The 19,956-nt window shown below is 38.0% G+C and overlaps 1 protein-coding gene across 2 annotated transcripts in view; it reads left to right on the forward strand.

Moving 5' to 3' along the window:
- The window catches only part of USP6NL (USP6 N-terminal like), a 188,990-nt gene that overhangs the window by 157,889 nt on the left and 11,145 nt on the right, over positions 1-19,956 (forward strand). For both annotated transcript variants that reach the window (XM_080656700.1, XM_080656701.1), the window contains 4 exons: positions 403-497; positions 1,592-1,657; positions 1,749-1,848; positions 4,582-4,734. In XM_080656700.1, the coding sequence (XP_080512826.1) occupies positions 403-497; positions 1,592-1,657; positions 1,749-1,848; positions 4,582-4,734 (414 nt within the window). The remainder of the gene's footprint in view (positions 1-402; positions 498-1,591; positions 1,658-1,748; positions 1,849-4,581; positions 4,735-19,956) is intronic.

Here is a 19,956-nt window from a genome sequence, read left to right on the forward strand (position 1 = left end):
GTGCAGGCTGGACAAATACACCTCCCCCCACCCCACCCCCCACCCCCACCCCCCGTGCACAAATTTCATGCACCGGGTCTCTAATCTAATCTTGATAAATGACTTCAGTTTTCATTTTTTCTTAGCTTCTTTGTTTTCCTTTTAATTCACAAATGTTCTGTCCTCTTTTATATTTTTATAAGGTTATAGGAGATCTTTAAAAAATAAATACTATGCTACAGGGGTTTTTTTTAATCAAAGCTCATACACAATTATTTTTTTGGTGGGGAGGAAAAATATTTTGGTAACTACTGGATTTATTTTTTGTTGTTGACAGTTAAAAATGAAAAAAAGATTGTATTTTAAAATAGGAATTTTTGTTGGTCTTATTTAAGAAATATTATTTTTATGTTTGTATTCTAGGCTTTTTTGTCCATGGTTTTCCTAAACTCTTGAGGTTTCAAGAACATCATGAAAAAATACTGAATAAATTTCTGTCCAAGCTTAAGCAACACTTGGTAGGTAGACGTGACAATGACTTAAACCCACTTACACCAAGAATAAAGCTAGCAGAATTGAGTGCAGCATTTGGTCCCAATTACCTTATCAATTTATATTGTTGTCCATTTCATTTAGTATGCAGTTATAATTCCCAGTTGTTTAAAGAACATTGGGTTTGTGAAATTTAATATTGATCAACTATCACAGCCCTAACTCAAACTTCTTTGAAGCTGATATATACAGCTTTTAAAGATATATGATATTTCAGTAATTTTGAAGCTATTTTTTTTTAAATATATTTTATTGATATTTTACAGAGCGGAGGGAGAGGGATAGAGAGCTAGAAACATCGATGAGAGAGAAACATCGACCAGCTGCCTCCTGCACACCCCCTACTGGGGATGTGCCCGCAACCAAGGTACATGCCCCTGACCGGAATTGAACCCAGGACCCTTCAGTCCGCAGGCCGACGCTCTATCCACTGAGCCAAACCGGTTTCGGCGAAGCTATTTTTTTTTAAAGATTTTATTGATATTTTAGAGAGAAAGGGAGAGGGAGAGAGAGAAACATCAATGTGAGAGAAAGACATTGATTGGCTGCCTCCTGCAAGCCCCCTAGGAGGGATTGAAATGGCAACCTGGGCATGTGCCTTGATCGGGAATCAAACCAGTAATCTTTCATTAAACAGGTTGATACCCAACCAACTAAGCCACACTGGCTAGGGTTTGAAGGTGTTTTTATTGCACAAAAAGTATTTTAAAGGTCATATAAACTTGTCTTTAGTGAACCATATATATGATCTATGATAAAACACAGTAGTTTAGTAAAGCAAAGATACTTCACTATAAACTATATTAAAGAGAATCAAAATGTTGTATTACAGTCCTGTCATAAGAAAGATTTGATTTTCAAAAGTAAAAAATGAGAGAGGAGAGGAAACAAAAAGAGAAAAAATAGAAATCCTCCAGCAACATGAAAAAAGATTTGTAATGAAATTGTTTTATGTGTAGCTTTGACAGCTACCCCCCCCCACAGCTTTCGTAAATTTTAGTGTTATATGTCATGTTTTGTTTGCTATAATCCAGAAATTATGAAGTCCTTGTTTTTTCAGGATTCTCAAGAAATCTACACAAGTTTTTATACAATGAAATGGTTTTTTCAATGTTTCCTTGATCGTGTGAGTATTTATTTACAAAACCCAATTGTGAAATTATAAATATCAGACAGGGCAAACTATTAATCTTATTTCTGTCTGTTTTTAATTATAGACTCCCTTTACGCTAAATCTCAGAATATGGGATATCTACATCTTTGAAGGAGAACGAGTTCTTACTGCTATGTCTTATACAATCTTAAAATTACACAAAAGTAAGAAAATGTTTAACTATAAAGATGTCACAAAAATCTATTCATGTTTTAACTCTTGAGTTTTCATTTCCCACTCATCTTCATTTTCTTTTAGTAGTGAGTTTTAAAAATTCCTGAAAAACAGTGAACAAATGATCTCCAGTTGATAATTTAGGAAGAAGTTTACTTCATTGCAAAGGTCTTTGATTCTTTTCTCTATATCAGTAGAATGCATCGTGCTGGTTTTGCTAATAATACTGATCTTATTAAGTACTAGAGGCCCGATGCACAAAGACTCGTGCAAGAATGGGCCTTCCTTCCCCTGGCTGCCAGCACTGCCTTTGCTCTAGCCAGAGCCACCTTTCTGCCTTCGCTCTGGCCCAGAGCCACCTTTCTCCCTCCCCACGCTGCCCAGAGGCCCGGAGAAGCTGGGGTGGTGTGGCATGCTTGCGTCATCGCCACGGCGATGACACAAGCATCCCGCCTCCAGCCAATCGACACCTGTGTATGCACATTAACCCACTATCTTTGTTGGGTTAATTTGCATACTCACTCCTGATTGGCTGGTAGGCATCACGAAGGTATGGTCAATTTGCATCTTTCTCTTTTATTAGTGTAGATTTGTTTCTACTGGGACCCTATTCTTTTCATCAGTCTGAATCTCAGCTTTGTGATAAGAGAAGAGGGAGACCAAAGAAACCAGGCACCTTAGTCTAAAGGTCTAGAGAGGATATTTTCCATTACTGTTTTTTTTATCCAGGAAAAAAGCATCCAGCTCCTAGGTGTAGACACGAGATGGGGACCCTCCAGCTCATCTCTCTGTTTGGCTGCATTGTGGCCTCTGGGGCAAGTGCAGTTCATGTATATAGTTGCCTACTGTAAATGCAACAAGGCTTTAAAACGTCTGCAGTTGCAATATTTCTAGGGCTCAGTAAATTTGATGTGCTATGCCTTGTTTAAAATCAAGAAATGAGAGTTTTTCTTCATAAAATGAAGAACCTTATTCATCTTAATGTCTCAATTCAACATTAAAAATTATGACTACTTTTGTAACTTGGGGGAGAAGAGAATCACTGAAAGCTTTAGAACTGCATGTGCACTTCTAATTAGGCCACACAACATAGTTTTACGTTCATTGTATTCACTCTCATATGTTCTCAGATGATTCATCTATTTAGCTTCCCAACTAAATTATAATCTAATTGAGTACTTGAGGTCATGTTTTGTAGTTTTTCCCCTGCTGTGCTTAGCATTGTTCTAAGCACACGTTAGATACTTTAATATAGGATTGTTTGATTGTTTATCTGAAAAGCGTGGACTTCATGAGCACCAGATTATCCAAACTTTAGACAGGAATGAAAATCCCCTTTAAAATCACATTTGTATTGTTTACTCTGAAAGAAAAGGATTCAGAAGTGTTGTGATTTGTTTCTCTTACACCCAGAACCTTACTCCCCCAATACACAAACCACAGCACCAATCAAAACAATTGACAATAAATTGTCTCCAAGACTGTCCTATAACCACAGGAAATCAGTCTCCCTCAGTTTCTCTCAATCTCTCCTCCCCTTTCCTCTTTCTGTATTATGAATTGACCAAGATATAAAACAAAAGTAAGCTTTTTATTAAGACTTTTACTTATTAATGTTCCCTAAACATGAGGAGAAGAAATAGGAAGTTCTATTTCTCTATAGTGTTCCTCTCCCTCTTAAAGTATGTTTGACTTATATGGCTCTTGATTAATTTTGATAAGTAAAAAGTTTCTTCACCCTTTGTAAATAAAGTGTAACAATTACTTACTATACCATCATTTCAGTAGTCTAAAGCTGTGGAAAAAAGTCTGTGTGCTACTGTGTATTTTTTCTTAGGAAGAGAAAGCTCAGACTTACAAGAAGTTCATTCACTGCCATATAAAGCTTCAAACACTGTGTCTGGGCCCTTAACTAATAGTTATTTGAAGCTCCCAAGATTTTCTCTAGGTTATTTCCCAATTGCCTTAACACTAATGAGACATTGTTCCTAGAGGTTCACCACACAGTGGGTTTAACAGTAAAAAAAAAAAAAAAAAAAAGAAGAAAGAAAGAAACTACCTAGGTGCCCAATATTAAAAATTATAGTACATGCACACAGTTACTAAAAATGATGGTGTACAATTACACTTGTTGAAATAAGGGATATCTGTGATATAGGTTATTGAGTGTTGCGGGGGCGTGGAAACAAGGTGGCGTTACTTACTTTTTAAATTGATACACATGTATACACATCTTATAGGGCAGTTGCTATGGGATCTTAGCTCATTTTTACTTTCTGTTTTATAGCTATAATTTGAGTTTTTTCCTATAAAATTAATTCCATAAGTAGAAATATAAGTAAAATTAGTAATCCATATTTTTTGAAATTCTGAAACAGTAAAAATATAGACCTAAAAAACAGAAAGATCTCATGTCATCTTAGGTGGTCTATGTCTGTTGTATCTAAGAAGCTGTTGCTCTGGATTAATATGAATGCCTAGGTATGGTTATTATTAAACCAATGAGGAGGTATTTAGTAGTATTCAGTTCCTCATCCCCCACACTAAGAGTTCCTGCTTTTCTCTGTGACTGTTTTGTCATACTGAATTTCAATGATATTCGCAATACCATATTTAATTTGTTTCTTGTGCCCCTTTAAAAATATGCTACACCAGAATAGAATACATTATCTTCTCAACCTAAACTAGCTGTTGACATAGCATTTTATTTTGTCCTTTCTTAGAACATTTAATGAAATTGTCTATGGAAGAACTTGTAGAATTTCTTCAGGAGACCTTGGCAAAGGACTTTTTCTTTGAAGATGACTTTGTAATAGAGCAACTTCAGATTTCTATGGCAGAATTAAAGCGGGCAAAATTAGACCTTCCAGAACCTGGTAAGAAATATCCAAAAACTTTATCTAAATCATAATTATAATTGGAAAATATGGCACAATTAACACAGGCCATTTCTGTTTCAAACATAAATATTACACATGCTTGTGATGACATTATGTAAATCAGTGTTTTAACAGCTGTTTATGACTTTATTCTATTTTAAGAAAAAGCAAGTAAATGTATTAAATAAATCTGCCTTTCCTAATGGAATAACTGTACTATCCCTACTTAAATTTAGCAAGTTTGGTTGACAAGTAATAATGTTCAACAGAAATAACCATATAGCTTTAAACTAACATAACAATAAGCTCTTTTTACTTTCATCATTTCAATTTATGAAACCATATGCAATAACAGAGCAAGTAAGGGTCCTATTTTATAGAAGAGGAAACTGATACTAAAATGCTTAAATATGAAGCTACACGACCAGCATAGAGCATTATTGACAATACAGTCCAATTTTTCTGACTTAATCCAGGGCTCTTTGCAGTGTATTGCACTGTAAGATGATTTATTTTATTTACTTACTAGAGGCCCGGTGCACAAAATTCGTGCACAGGGGGGTCCCACCAGCCCAGCCTGCACCCTCTCCAATCTGGGACCACTGGCTCCTAACTGCTCACCTGCCTGCCTGCCTGGTCACCCCCAACTGTCCCCCCTGTTGGCGTAATCGCCCCCAACTGCCCCCCCCCCCACCGGCCTGGTCACCTGTAACTGCACCCCTGCCAGCCTGGTTGCCCTTTACTGCACCGCCTGTCAGCATGGTTGCCCCCAATAGCCCCCACCCCTGCCAGCCTGGTTGCCCCCAACTGCCCCCCACCAACCTGGTTGCCCCTCACTGCCCCCCTCTGCCGGCCTGGTCGCCCCTCACTGCCCCCCCTGCCAGTCTGGTCTCCCCCAACTGCCCCTGCCCCCGTAGGCCTGATAGCCCCACGCAGCCTGCTGCTCAGTCGTTTGGTTGCCCCTCACCCCCCTGCTGGCCTTGTCACCCCACGCAGCCTGCTGCTCAGTCATTTGGTTGCCCCTCACTGCCCTCCCCACCCCCCCTCGGGCCTGGTCACCCCCAACTGCCCCCCCACCTGTGGGCCTGGTCGCCCCATGCAGCCTGCTGTTCGATCTTTTGGTTGCCCCTCACTAACCCCCCTGCTGGCCTTTTCGCCCTGCACAGCCTGCTGCTCGGTCATTTGGTCACCCCTCATTAACCCTCCTGCCGGCCTGGTCACCCCATGCAGCCTGCTGCTCAGTCATTTGGTCATGCCTCACTAACCCCCCTGCCAGCCTGGTTGCCCCACACAGCCTGTTCGGTCGTCCATTCAGTTGTTTTGAATGCAATGGTCGCTTAGCCTTTTATATAAATAGACTAGAGGCCTGATGCATGAAATTCGTGCAAGGGGCTCCACCCCCACCGCTGTGGCGGCTGCCTCTGCCTTGGCCTCTGCTGCCGCAGCTTTGTCCAGAAAGTCGTCTGGTCTAATTAGCATTTTACACTTTTATTATTATAGATTTCAAGACATCTTCTAGTACCTCCTATTGGGTTTTCTGCTAGGTGCTAGGAGGGATGAACAACTGAAAAGAAAGACATGCTTCTTGCTTTCAGGGTGCACGCAGGGAGAGATGGGATTTACACAAAGATAAATAGATTGTGAAGGGGTAATAATAGAGCTAGATAAATATAGGATACAGGGGGAAGGACCTTGGATCCCAAGGGGAGTGGAGGATGAGAGCGAAGAAAAAAGGAAATGTAGAACTATCACAGTAGGAATAACTTTTAGGAGTTTTGACTAGATATTACTTGACAATAAGTTATTCTGCCCTTTTCTTACCTTTGTTGCATGGATGGATGTGGGAAGGGAGTCGGGAAGTGGAAGACCATGGTGATAGATGAAAAGTAAATGTGGTCAGTTATGTAAGACCTCAGGTGCAGTTGGATTTAGTGTTTCCAGTCAATGTGACCCATACTTTGATGTCTACTTGGATGTGTGTGTACAGAAAAAGCAGAAATATGTTAATGAACAAGCATATCTTTTCTCCTTTGGTGAAAACCAAGATGCTCTGCTTTTAGTTGTTAAAGGGGTCTAATCATTAGTGTTTCCCCACCTTCCCTGAGTGCACAAATTTCGTGCACTGGGCCTCTAGTCTATATATATAAAAACGCCCAGCGACCTAAACAGCGGAACAACCGGAATGATTGGTCACTGTGACGGGCACTGTGGTGGCCAACCATCCTGATCCGGGCCCCAACTGCCCCCCTCCAACTACCCCCGGCCCCTTCCCCTGGCTGCTCCTGCCCCCAACCGCCCCCCCACCCCGCCGATTGGGGGGTAGTGGCCAACTGCCGCGTCCCCTCCCCCTAGCCCCCCCCCCCCTTAGGCCTTATGGGAGGGCAGCCGGCTGGGCAGCCCCCTGATAGGCCTCGATCACTGGCCAGGCCGAGGGACCCCACCTATGCACGAATTCATGCACTGGGCCTCTAGTAGATAAATAAGACCAGAAACATTGGCTCTGTTTTGCTCTGATTATGCTGGCAGTTAAGGTTGAACATGGTCAGGTGGCTGTGCACTTTCTACTACAACAATCTGTCTTTCACCTATACTTCTACAACATTTCCTTTTGGACTTTTTGCCCTGAAGCCTGCCTATTGTTATCCTCTTTACCTTTTTATAAGCTAAAAATGGAACATTAAAATAATAAGATGAACATTATAACAAGAAATTTTAGTATCACATGTATAGGCTTTTTTTTTCTAAATCTTTTACTGTTTAAAGTATTACATATAGTATTACATATGTCTCCTTTGTCCCCCAATGACCTTTTTCCGGCCACCCCCACCCCCCAGTACATGCCCTCACTCCCGTAGTCTCTGTGTCCATTGGTTATGCTTATATGCATGCATACAAGTCCTTTGGTTGATCTCTCCCCTTTACCCCCACCCTCCCCTACCTTCCCTCTGAGGTTTGATGGTCTGATCAATGCTTCTTTGTCTCTGGATCTGTTTTTGTTCATCAGTTTATGTTGTTCATTATGTTCCACAAATGTGTGAGATCATGTGATATTTATATTTCTCCCACTGGCTTATTTCGCTTAGCATAATGCTCTCCAGGTCCATCCATGCTGTTGCGAATGATAAGAATTCTTTCTTTTTTACAGGAGTGTAGTATTCCATTGTGTAGATGTACCACAGTTTTTTAATCCACTCATCTGCTTATGGGCACTTAGGCTGTTTCTAAATCTTAGCTATTGTAAATTGTGCTGCCATGAACATAGGGGTGCATATATCCTTTCTGGTTGGTGTTTCTGATTTCTTGGGGTATATTCCTAGTAGTGGGATTACTGGATCAAATGGGAGTTCTATTCTTAATTTTTTGAGGAAACTCCATATTATTTTCCACCATGGCTGAACCAGTCTGCATTCCCACCAGCAGAGCATGAGGGTTCCTTTTTCTCCACACCCTCGCCAGCACTTGTCGTTTGTCGATTTGTTGATGATAGCCATTCTGACAGGTGTGTGATGGTATCACATTGTCGTTTTGATTTGTATTGCTCAGATGATTAGTGACTTGGAGCATGTTTTCATATGTCTCTTAGCCTTCTGTATGTCCACTTTCGAAGTGTCTATTTAAGTCCTTTGTTCATTTTTTATTGGATTGTTTAACTTCCTTTTGTTAAGATGTATGAGTTCCCTATAAATTTTGGAGATTAGGATATAACATTGGCCAGTGCAGTGGGCTTTCTTGTTGTTTTGTTGATGGTTTCTTTTGCTGTGCAAAAGCTTTTTATTTTGATATAGTCCCATTTGCTTATTTTCTCCTTAGTTTCCATTGCCCTAGGAGCTGTATTGGTAAAGATATTGCTACGACATATGTCTGATTTTTGCTGCCTATGGATTCTTCTAAGATGTTTATGGTTTTCCATCTTAAGTTTAAGTCCTTTTTTCCATTTTGAGTTTATTTTTGTGTATGGTATAAGTTGGTGGTCTAGTTTCAATTTTTTGCAGGTATCTGTCCAATTTTCCCAGCACCATTTATTAAAGAGACTGTCTTGACTCCATTGTATGCTCTTGCCTCCTTTGTCAAATATTAATTGAGCATAATGGCTTGGGTCAATTTCTGGGTTCTCTGTTCTGTTCCATTGGTCTATATGTCTGTTCTTGTGCCACATGTATAATTTTAAAAACCTATGTGAGCATGTTATTTCTGTTTGGCTCCTTGTGTACTGCATTAGTATGAACTCTCAGCAGTAATGTGTGATGGGGCCTATTTAGACCCACACAAACACATGGTAGCACTATTAAAGTTTTAACTTTTTGGCTGGTTGGACAGAGTATTGCATTGTTGTTTTGATTTGCATTTCTTTCATTTTTATCAAGTATCTTTCTTACTAGTATGTATTAATTGGGCATTTTATTTCTTTTCTGTAAACTTCCCAGTTCATCTTCTGCCCATTCTTCTATTGGCCTTTTTATACAAGTTGTTGATAAGTTAAAGGAGATTGGCTAGTTTAATATATGCATTGCAGATGCTTTTCATACAGAATTTAAAAATTTTTAACCAGTGTTTTTCTTTATGGCATCTCACTTTTGTGTCTTACTACGGTAGTATGTGAAGGAGTTTCTACATGGTGAATGAAAACTTTATTTACCTTTATTCTATCTTACAGCGTTTATGTTTTTATTTTTTATGCTTGATTCCTTTTTTTAAAAAACAAATTTAAAAACTGTTTATTTATTTTGTAAGAAGGTACCCCTAGTCCAAAGTAACTATGTTTTAAAAAATTTTGGCCAAAAAATTTACAAAAACCTTTTTAGTTCAACCAAATAAAAGTGATATCTAGAAAATATTCTCCATTATTAAGTTTGTCTTTAAAAGTTCAGATTCTAACGCATTTCTAAGGCACAGCGTTCTGGAAGACGAATGTGCTTCTGCTGGCGTCGCGGGATGGTTGAACGTCCATAACTGGCTCCCAGTGAGCCCGGCGGGCACCTTCCGCCTGGATGCTGTGGGATGTGAGAGTCAAACATAGGCCCCCAGGGCTCCATGGAAATCCGTGAGACACTGTACCAGCTGCTGGAAGTTGGGCCTCTCCTCCGGATCCAAGGCCCAGCAACAAGCCATCACAGCAAATAGTTCATCAGACAGTTGATAGGCTGGGCTATTGGTAACCGTCTTTCAGGTACGCCACCATCTCAAAGGGGTCGATGTCCACATAGGGCGTTTGGCCCAGAGTCATGAGCTCCCACAGTGTCACTTTGAAGGCCCACACATCTCTAGCGCTGGAGCACTCATTATTAATCAGACTTTCCAGAGCCATCCACCGAACTGGCCTGTTCTCATTGTCCCCCAGACAGTGATAGTCTATGGGGAACAAGTCTCTAGAGAGGGCATTGTCTGTGATCTTAACTTGAAGTGTGTCATCAATGACACCGGCCTAGCAGCCAGGTCTTTGCTTGATTCTTTAACCATCTAGAATTACTTTTTGTTTAAAAAAGGATATAAAGGCTCGGCTTTGCTTGTATTTGTACATAACTAGCCAGGTAGCTTAACGGCCTCTTGCAATTTGAGAGGCCATCATTGTCATGTGATAAAGTAGCAAAAATGTCTAGCTTAGCATTTTATTCTGTTCCATCGATCTCAACTTTTCTAATTACAAACAATTTTAATATCTATTGGGGCTAATTTTTCCTCATTGCTTTGTATTATTTTGTTAAGTTACAAAAAAAGAACTACTGGTATTTTAATTAAGATTGCATTGAATTTAAAGATTATTGAGAGAAAATTGATATTTAAAAGATAGGATTTTTTAAAATACAAGCTTTTAAGCTGTTCAGTTTGCTTTAATCTCAGTCAAGTTTGTTTTTTCCATATGACTGTTACACATTTCTTATCTACCCACCCAAACCCTCACTCTTGTAGGTAATTTATCTTTTTTATTGCTATTATAAGGTGAACTTTCCATTTTATCTGTGTGTTTTTTTTATTGTGGTAAAATACACATAACATAAAATTTACCATCTTAACCATTTTTAAGTTATAGTTAAGTGGTATGAAACACATTCATAATGTTGTACAATCATCACCACTGTCTATCTATTTAACTTTTTTTCTTATAAATCTGAAACTATACCCATTAATCAAGACCTTTCTATTCCCCCTCCCCCTCCTCCCATCCCCTGGAAACCACCATTCTACTTTCTGTCTGTGATTTTTGACTATTCTAAGTAGCTTATGTAAGTGGAATAATACAGTATTTGTCTTTTGAAGATTGGCTAATTTCATTGAGCATAATGTCCTCACTGTTCATCCATGTTATAGCCTGTGTCAGAATTTTTTTCCTTTTTAAGACTAAATAGTTTTCTACTATATGCATAAACTGCATTTTGCTTATCCATTCAAGATGGACACTTGAGTTGCTTTTACGTTTCATCTATTGTTAAAAATGCTGCAGTGAACATGGGTATACAAATATCTATTCAAGCCTTATTTTTAATTCTTTTGGGTATATACCCAGAAATGGAATTGCTGGGTCATATTACAATTCTGTTTCTAATTTTTTGAAAAATTACCACACTGCTTTCCACAGCAGCTATATACCCTTTTACATTTCTACCAGCAATGCACAAGGGTTCCAATTTCTACACATTCTTACCAACATTTCTATTTTTTTCTTTTTTAGTAACCATCTTGATTGGTATTAGGTGGTATCTTATTATAGTTTTGATTTACATTTTCCTAATGATCAGTGAGTTGAGCATCTTTTCATGTGCTTATTGGTCATCTATACATTTTTTTTTCTTTTAGAGAAATGTTTATTCAGGTCTTTGCCCACTTTTGAATTAGGTTATTTGTTCTATTGTTGTTGAGTTTTAGGAGTTCTCACTCTATTCTGTATATTAATTCCCTTATCAAATATGTGATTTGCAAATATTTTCTCTCATTCTATGGGTTGATTTTTTTACTCCATTGATACTGTTTTTGGATGCACAAAATTTTTAATGTTTATGAAGTCCAATTTGTTTTTTCTTTTATTGTCTGTGCATTTGGTGTGGTACTCAAGAAATCATTGCCAAATCCAGTGACATAAAGCTCTTGCTCTATATTTTCTTCTAAGGGTTTTATAATTTTAGGAGGTTACACTTAGGTCTTTCCTCTACTTTGAATTAATTTTTTTCATAGTGTTAGGTAAGGATCCAACTTCATTCTTATGCTCGTACATAACCAATCTTCCCCAGCACCATTTGTTGAAAAGACTGTCCCTTTCCCATTGAATGGTCTTGGCATCCTTGTCAAAAATCATTTGACCATGTAGGTGAAAATATATTTCGGAGCACTCCATTCCATTGATCTTAAAGTGGATGTCTTTATGCTAGTACCACACTATTTTGATTAGTATAGCTTTGTAATAAGTGTTGAAATCAGAAGATGTGAGTCCTCCAGCTTTTCAAGATTATTTTAATCATTTGGGGTCCCTTGAGAGTCCATATGAATTTTAGGATGGTTTTCTAGTTCTGCATAAAATGTCACTAATGTATTGATAGATATTGCATTAAATTTGTAGATTACTTTGTATAGTATTGACATCTTTTTATTTATTTATGTCTTAGCTAGTCTCTTTTAGCAGTGGTCTGTAGTTTTCATTGAACATGTCTTTCATCTCTTTGGTTGAGTTATTTCCTAAGTATTTTATTATTTTGATGCTATTGTGAATGGAATTGTTTTGTATTTTTTCTTTTAGATAGTTTATTATTAGTGTATAGAAATACAACTGATTTTTGTGTGTTTACTTTGTATCCTGCCACTTTGCTGAACTCATTTCTTAGCTCTAACAGGTTTTTTTTAATGTGTATGGAATCTTTAGGGTTGTCTATACATAAGATGCTATCATCTGTGAACAGAAATAATTTTACTTCTTTTTTTCCAATTTGAATGCCTTCTCCCCTTCCCTTCCCCCTTTTCTTGCCTACATGCTCTGGCTAGAATTTCTGGTACTATGTTGATTAGAAGTGGTGAGCATAGGCATCCCTTTCTTTTTACTGATCTTAGAGGAAAGCTTTCAGTCTTTTACCAGTGAATATGTTTGTTGTGGGTTTTTAATTATATTGAGGTAATTTCCTTCTATTCCTAATTTGTTGAGTGTTTTTTATCATGAGTTTTAAATTTTGTCAAACACTTTTTCTGCATCAATTGAGATAATCATCTCCCCCCCCCTTCATTTTTTTAATGTGGTATTTTTGATTGATCAGTTTTTATATGATGAACTATTCTTGCATTCCAGGAATGCATTCCACTTGGTCATGGTATATAATCCTTCTACTATGTTGCTCTACTCAGTTTGCTAGTATTTTGTTGTGGAGTTTTCTATCAGTGTTCTTAAGGGATATTGTTGTGGAGTTTTCTTGTATCTTTGTTTGGATTTGTTGTCAGGATAACTCTGGCTTCATAGAATGTGCCTAATTTAGAAATTAAACTTTATCATAGCTATGTATATATAGGAAAAAACATAGTGTATGTAGGATTCAGTACTATCTGCAGTTTCAGGCATTCACTTGGAGGTCTTGAAACATATTCCCCATGGATAAGGAGAGACTTCTATATTTTCTTAGAAAGTTGTTCACTTCCAGTTTCTGAATGTATTTGTATAAGATTTTGCAAAAAAATTTTTCAAACATGTACAAAAATAGAAAAAGTGTTAAAGAATCCCTTTCTCCATTTATTCATCATCCAGCTTATTGAACAATTTTAAAGTGAAAATAAAGATATCATAGGTCTCAAATATGATCTATAAACCAGTTGCATATTGGAATTTTTTTCAGTAGTACCCAAAACTATCTTAGTTATTTTTCTCCACCAGGATTTAACCAAGGACCTCACTTTATTTTTGTGTGATCTGCTTCTTGAGTCTCTTCATATGCAACAGTCTCTTCCTCTTCTTCTTTCTCACTTCCCACTCCTACCTTTATTTTTCTCTTTTTTCAATGACACCTTGTTGAAGAAATCAGTCCTATTATCTTGTGGAATGTCCAATTTTTCTTTCCTGTGGTCATTTAACTCATTCTTCTAGCCTCTGTATTTCTATAAGAAGTTAAATGTAGAGGTTTAATTAGACTCAGGTTAAAAAGGAGACACATAAAGACTAGTTTTATAAATAATAGTGACATTCAGTTTGAACCCTGGGTAAAAGGTGGTGATAACCAAATCTCTTATTTTACAAATAAGATTTTTTTAAATTACAAAACTTTTAGCAAGTAATCTATATCATAATGTTTTGATACTGTACAGTATCCAGTATTCTTTTAATCTTTCCTTTGATGTTTATACTTTTCATTGGTAATTCTTGTCTAAAACAAATATTTTGTTAGAGGCTGTAAAATAGTAATTTTCCAATTTGATTATTTCTTTTACATTTATCAGAAGATTTTCTTCTGTAACAAAGAGCTTTCTCTCCTTCATCAACAAGGGCTCTATGGTTATTTTAAAACTAAAGGCCAGATGGACAAAATTCATGCAAGGGTAGGCCTTTGCAGCCCCGGGTGCCTCACGGCCCCGCCCCCCACCTGCACCCACCTTGGCCTGGCGCTGCCTACGTCCGCTGCCACACACCCCTGGTTCCCCAGTTCCACAGAGCCCCCCAACTCGATCTCCCCGCAGAGGGTGGCCTGGGCCTCCCTTTGCGGGGCAATCGTGGGGTGATGGCGGGCCCCCCAAACCAATCGCATCGCATCCACCTTGGCTAGCCTGGTGCCAGTGCGTGTCATAGCGTGGTGGTCTGAAAGGTCGTCACGGTCATTCTGCTGTTTGGTAGTTCAGTCAGTTTGCATATTACGCTTTTATTATAGATGTGTTTCCTACTAAAAAGGCAGAATAAGTGCTTGTTTTCTCTTTGTCAATTTTCAAAATTAGGAGTTGATGCTCTAGATTATATTCAGTGGCAACAAATGACCTTTTCATTTGCTTTCTCATTGTAAATTAGTGGAATTTGATTTGTCCTAAATGTTTCAATCAGATATAATTATTGTTTTATTGCTCGAATTGTTCTACATTTGGTCGTTGGGATCTCCCTTAAACTGATTTCTGTGTCCTTTTGACCAAACACTAGTAGTCTTTGAATACTTCTTTGCTTTCATGTGCAGCAAGATATCTCTGGCTTATCCTAAAAATCCCCAGTTCAGTTTTATTGCACAAATAATACACAAGTATACCCTTATATGAATTCCAGACAATCGTTGAAGTATGCTGAGTGATGTATGAAGGCTTTCCATTACTTCATTATACTTGTGTTCTTTCCTTCAAAGGAAACTACTGGCCAGCAGTTTGGGGCACATTCCAGTCCAGTGGTCGGCAAACTGCGGCTTGTGAGCTACATGCGGCTCATGAGCCATGGTTTGCCGCTCTGTTGACTAATGAGTTTGCATAATGAATGTAGCTTTTTTGTAGATGGCTTTTATCAACAAATGTTCCATTCTATTCCTAATTTGCTGACACTTTATCCTTATGTCACTATTTGTGTTTTTAGTCTTCATTTATTATGAGTGTATCAAGCCTTTCCTTTATATTGCTAATCTGACTTCAACCATTTCTGTTCTGTTTTCTATTATTTTCCTGTTTTATTGACTAATTCTATAATGCTCTTCTTTTTGGCCACTAGTAATAAACATGTATAAGTAGATAAAATGTTTTAGCTCTCCATCCCTTCATGTGAATCAACTATGAAGACATCAATTTAAATAAAAGTACTTTTGACAAGTGAAGTATTAAAATGACTCAGATGGTTTCTTGCATACCCCATTAGCTAGTGATTATTTGGACAGGAATATTCCTCTATTCTCGTCAGCTATCTTCTATTCAAATAAAGCCATTGGCAGAGATTTTTGTCACTTAAGGAAGTCATTCTGATTAGAAAGCCTATGTTGATCTACTATGGCTGTCAATTTGGCCCCCATTTATAGCTTATGACCTATATAGAACAATTGAGAGAGACTTTTTTCTGAGAATAATTGAGAGAGCCATTTTAAAGTTTATCTTTTATTTTAGATATCAGAAAATAGGAAACTGAAGGAACCTTTTTAAGAAAGAAAACATTTTACTGCTTTTAGCTCTGGGACCTGTCCATGTTTTTCTAGAGTAATTTGGGAATTTTATTCTCTTTATCAAGAGAAAAACTTTTCCAGCTTCAGCATTGCATTGTCTTCTTGTTTTTGTTTTTGGTGGTGTCAGTCCAGATTTTTCACTGGAACATGGGAAGGAAACGTTCATTTGTGCGTGGCCCCAGCAGGGGGTTACAGTTGGAGTTCTTTGTGGCTCACTTCCAGATAACTGCTGTTTTTCACTTTCTCCCCTCTGCCTCTCCAACCGTTCATTTCCTTTTTCCTCCACGACTTCCTTTTCCTGGGCTGGTCTTTTCAATGACCTGTAGAAGGTTGTGTTCTTGCCTTCTTCTCATTCTGCATACCGCCCCAGGTGCTTTCATCATTTCCCTAGTATGCAGTCACTTCAAAGACTTCCAGCTCGGAACCTTCACCCAGATCTTTGTACTAGAACTTCTGAGCTCCAGGCTCATTTAACTGATCCCGTAAATGGGCACTTTCACCCACCTGTCCCTCAGATACTTAAAACTTAATGTCTAAATTCCTACCCCACCTCCAACTTTTCCCATTTTCCTCTGCATTTCCTATCAATGTAAAGTACTCAACATTCACTCATCCTCTTAGTTATCCAAAATCTCCTTCTCCGTGCTGCCCTCACCACTGGCTCTCCATTTAGCTATTGCATATAGTTGCCAAGTTTTATGTTTCTTTTTCCTTTTTAAAAAATATATCTTGATTGATTTCAGAGAGTAAGGGAGAGGAAGAGAGAGATAGAAACATCAATGATGAGAAAGAATCATTGATCTGCTGCCTCCTGCACACCCCACAGTGGGGATTAAGCCTACAACCTGGGCATGTGGCCTGACCAGGAATCAAACCCTAACCTCTTGGTTCATAGGTAGACACTCAACCACTGAGCCACTCCAGCCTGGCTGTTTCTTTTGATTTTTAATATCTCTCATTCCCTTCCTACCAGAGCCGCATTGGCTACACTGGAAGCCCTGGTGCCAGTGTTGCTTATGTCCTTGCTGAACCAGAATGATCTTGTAGAACATCCAGCCCTTCTGAGGCTTCAGTGCTTATTGGAAAAAAATCCAAACTCCTTAGTTTGATGTATAAGACTCCCTTGGCCCGTTTGTTTTCCTACTTCCACCCACCCCACCTCCCGGCCACTTTTTTTTTTTTTTAATTCTTTATTATTGAAATTATTACATATGTCCCCTTTTACCTCGTTGTCCTCTCCCAGCCCACCCCGGCCCCCCAGCCCAGGCCTTCAGCCCCTATTGTCTGTGTCCACTGGTTATGTTTATATGCATACAAGTTCTTTTCTTTATCTCATACCCTCCTCCCCCTCCCTCGTACCCTCCCCTACCTCCCCTCTGAAGTTTGATGGTCTGTTTGATGCTGCTATGTTTCTGGGTCTATTTTTGTTCATCAGTTTATGTTGTTCATTATATTCTACAATTGAGTGAGATCATGTAATACTTACCTTTCTCTGACTGGCTTATTTCACTTAGCATAATGCTCCATCCATGCTGTTGCAAATGGTAAGAGTTCTTTCTTTTTTTATAGCAGTGTAGTATTCCATTGTGTAGATGTGCCACAGTTTTTTAATCCATTCATCTGCTGATGGGCACTTAGGCCGTTTCCAAATCTTAGCTGTTGTAGATTGTGCTGCTATCAACATAGGGGTGCACATATTCTTTCTGATTGGTGTTTCTGGTTTCTTGAGATATTCCTGCTCCTGGCCACTTTTAAAGAGTAATAGTAACAGCAAATTTTTGAGTCTTATAATAGACTCCTTGCAAAATGCTTTCTTTACATACACATTTCAGTTATTTTTTTCAGCAGCCCTTTGGAATAAGGTATTTGTCAATGTAAGTTTGTTTGTTTTTTAATATCCCCAAGGATAATTTTCCATACACAGCATTATATAGGTTTGTAAAATTAGTATTTTGCTTACTGATGTTCTCTAAATTTATTAATTCAGCTTACAAACATTTTCTCATATGTTGCAAAGTTTTTTACTACCATTTCAAAAATAAAGTGCAAAGGACAGAAGACATTACTGAAGTTTTTTGAAGTGATGGAATTGTTTTGTATCCTGATTGAATACACACACACAGAGAGATAAGTCAATTTTATTGTAAGTTTATAAAGGAGAAACCTCTGTCCCACTTTTTGAGTGTTTGAGTGTGTTTTCACTTTTAGTTGTTTATATAATGGAAACCAGTGTTAGTCACATATGTCCAACAACTTTTATGTATGTGTATGTGAAATGAAATGCTAGGAAACACAAAGTGCAGATTTTTAAAATAATTTTTTTCACAAAATCTACTGAATTTATGTGGTATTAAACAGGTGTATAAATGATAAATGTATTTAAATAATTGTCTTCTTTCTGCTTCCTTTATATTTTAGATTTAATATGATGGAGCGGGGGGAGTACAGTCCATAAGCCTAACTACAATATTTTTTTTAATTTTTAAAATAACCTAGCAATAATTTAGAAAGCAAACTGTACTCTTTTGATCACCAGTTATGAGGCTATAATAGTGTTTGAATTGTATATTCTTTTGGCTGATGGTATATTAAAAGGAATTTTGTGACAGTAATTTAAAACTCAGTTGGACTTTATATTTGATCTGAAGGGAATGAGATGCCTCTCTCAGGATAATTTTCCTGATAGTGGCCCCCACCATTTCTTAGTGAATACTGTTAGAATAGTCGGCATATATATATATATATATACATATATATATATATAGTCTCCTATTGTTGAAATTTAAAAGTAAAATATTGCTCACAAGAAAGAGCACTTAGAGCACTTTCCTGTAATTGTATGTCTCGTTGGGTGCAAAAACCTGTTAATGCCTTCTGAGGCAATTAATCTTCAAGACTTGTAGTTGAGTGTGCTGTCCACTGGGTGGTGACAGAGACTGAATAAAATCAAAGATGGACCAGCCTGGAGGGACTCTTTCCCTTATATTTTTAAGGATGGTTAGAGTATTCTTATTGTTGGCTTAAAAAACCTACTAAATATCATTGCCTTTATTCTTAAATATATTAAGTTATATCGCCCTTTTTTTAGTAGAATATCTTAATTGTTGGCACTGACATAAAAATACCACAACAGCAGCAAAAAAATCATTAATGTGATATTTTCACAAAAACATCCCCTGTTGTATCTGATGAGAATTGTGGTGCTTTCCTGCCCTTTAAAGAGTAGGGCAGTAATTCTTCATTTAAACTCCTGTGATTTGGGGAGAAGAAGGAAAGAATAAAATTTTAGGCATGGAGCTAATATGGGGTAAGCAAAACAATACTATGCCTATCGAAAAGAAGTCTAGAATGAAAGTATGGATGATAAATATTAATACTTATTGCCTATTTTTAGTCATCTGTTTTGACATCAGTTATTCTTCAGTCTTTCATTGTACTCAATTGCTTAGGGGTGAAAGGAGAGTTAAAACATAGGCCAAGTGCAGCAGTGTGTGTGTGTAGGTTATGATGGATCTAAGAAGAGGCTATACAGTAATGTTTAATGCTTATTTGGATCTACGTTTGTGGGGGGGAAAGGCAGAGAACATTTACTAGCATATGAAAATATTGCTGGTGATGGCATTTGTCTTCACAGGATCTATGCCATATATCTTCAGCTCAGTGAAAGTTGAATAGTTAATCTCCAAAAAGAATCACCTTTATAACAAAGTCAAGTATATTGTCTTCCTAATTTCATATTTGCAAAGGTCAGATTGCCCAGGCACAGAGTCCTTGAGTTTGGTACTGCTATTGGAGTTCAGAGGCCTCTGCCCCGCCCAGTGTAACATGAGCAAGTCCCCACTCAGACTTGGGAGTTACAACCTGCTCTCAGACGGGAGAAGCTTCCTCATAGGTTCCCGTGGCCATCTCCACTTTCTACCTTCCCGATCCCGTTGCCGTCTGCTTTCCTTTCGGTCATTTCCATTATTCACCGACCACAATCACCCACTCTTGTCCTCTCTTTCTCTTTCTTCCCCTCTTTTCTTCTCTGGTCACTTCTTTCCAACACTTTTCATTCCTCCTTATCTTTTGAGAGACACAGTTCTCCACAAATGAGGTTGTCCTTGAGGGTCCCTTAGGGCCTTTGCTGAAGTGCCAACAA

Source organism: Plecotus auritus (assembly GCF_963455305.1).
Source record: "Plecotus auritus genome assembly, chromosome: 1".
In the NCBI taxonomy this organism is placed as follows: domain Eukaryota; kingdom Metazoa; phylum Chordata; class Mammalia; order Chiroptera; family Vespertilionidae; genus Plecotus; species Plecotus auritus.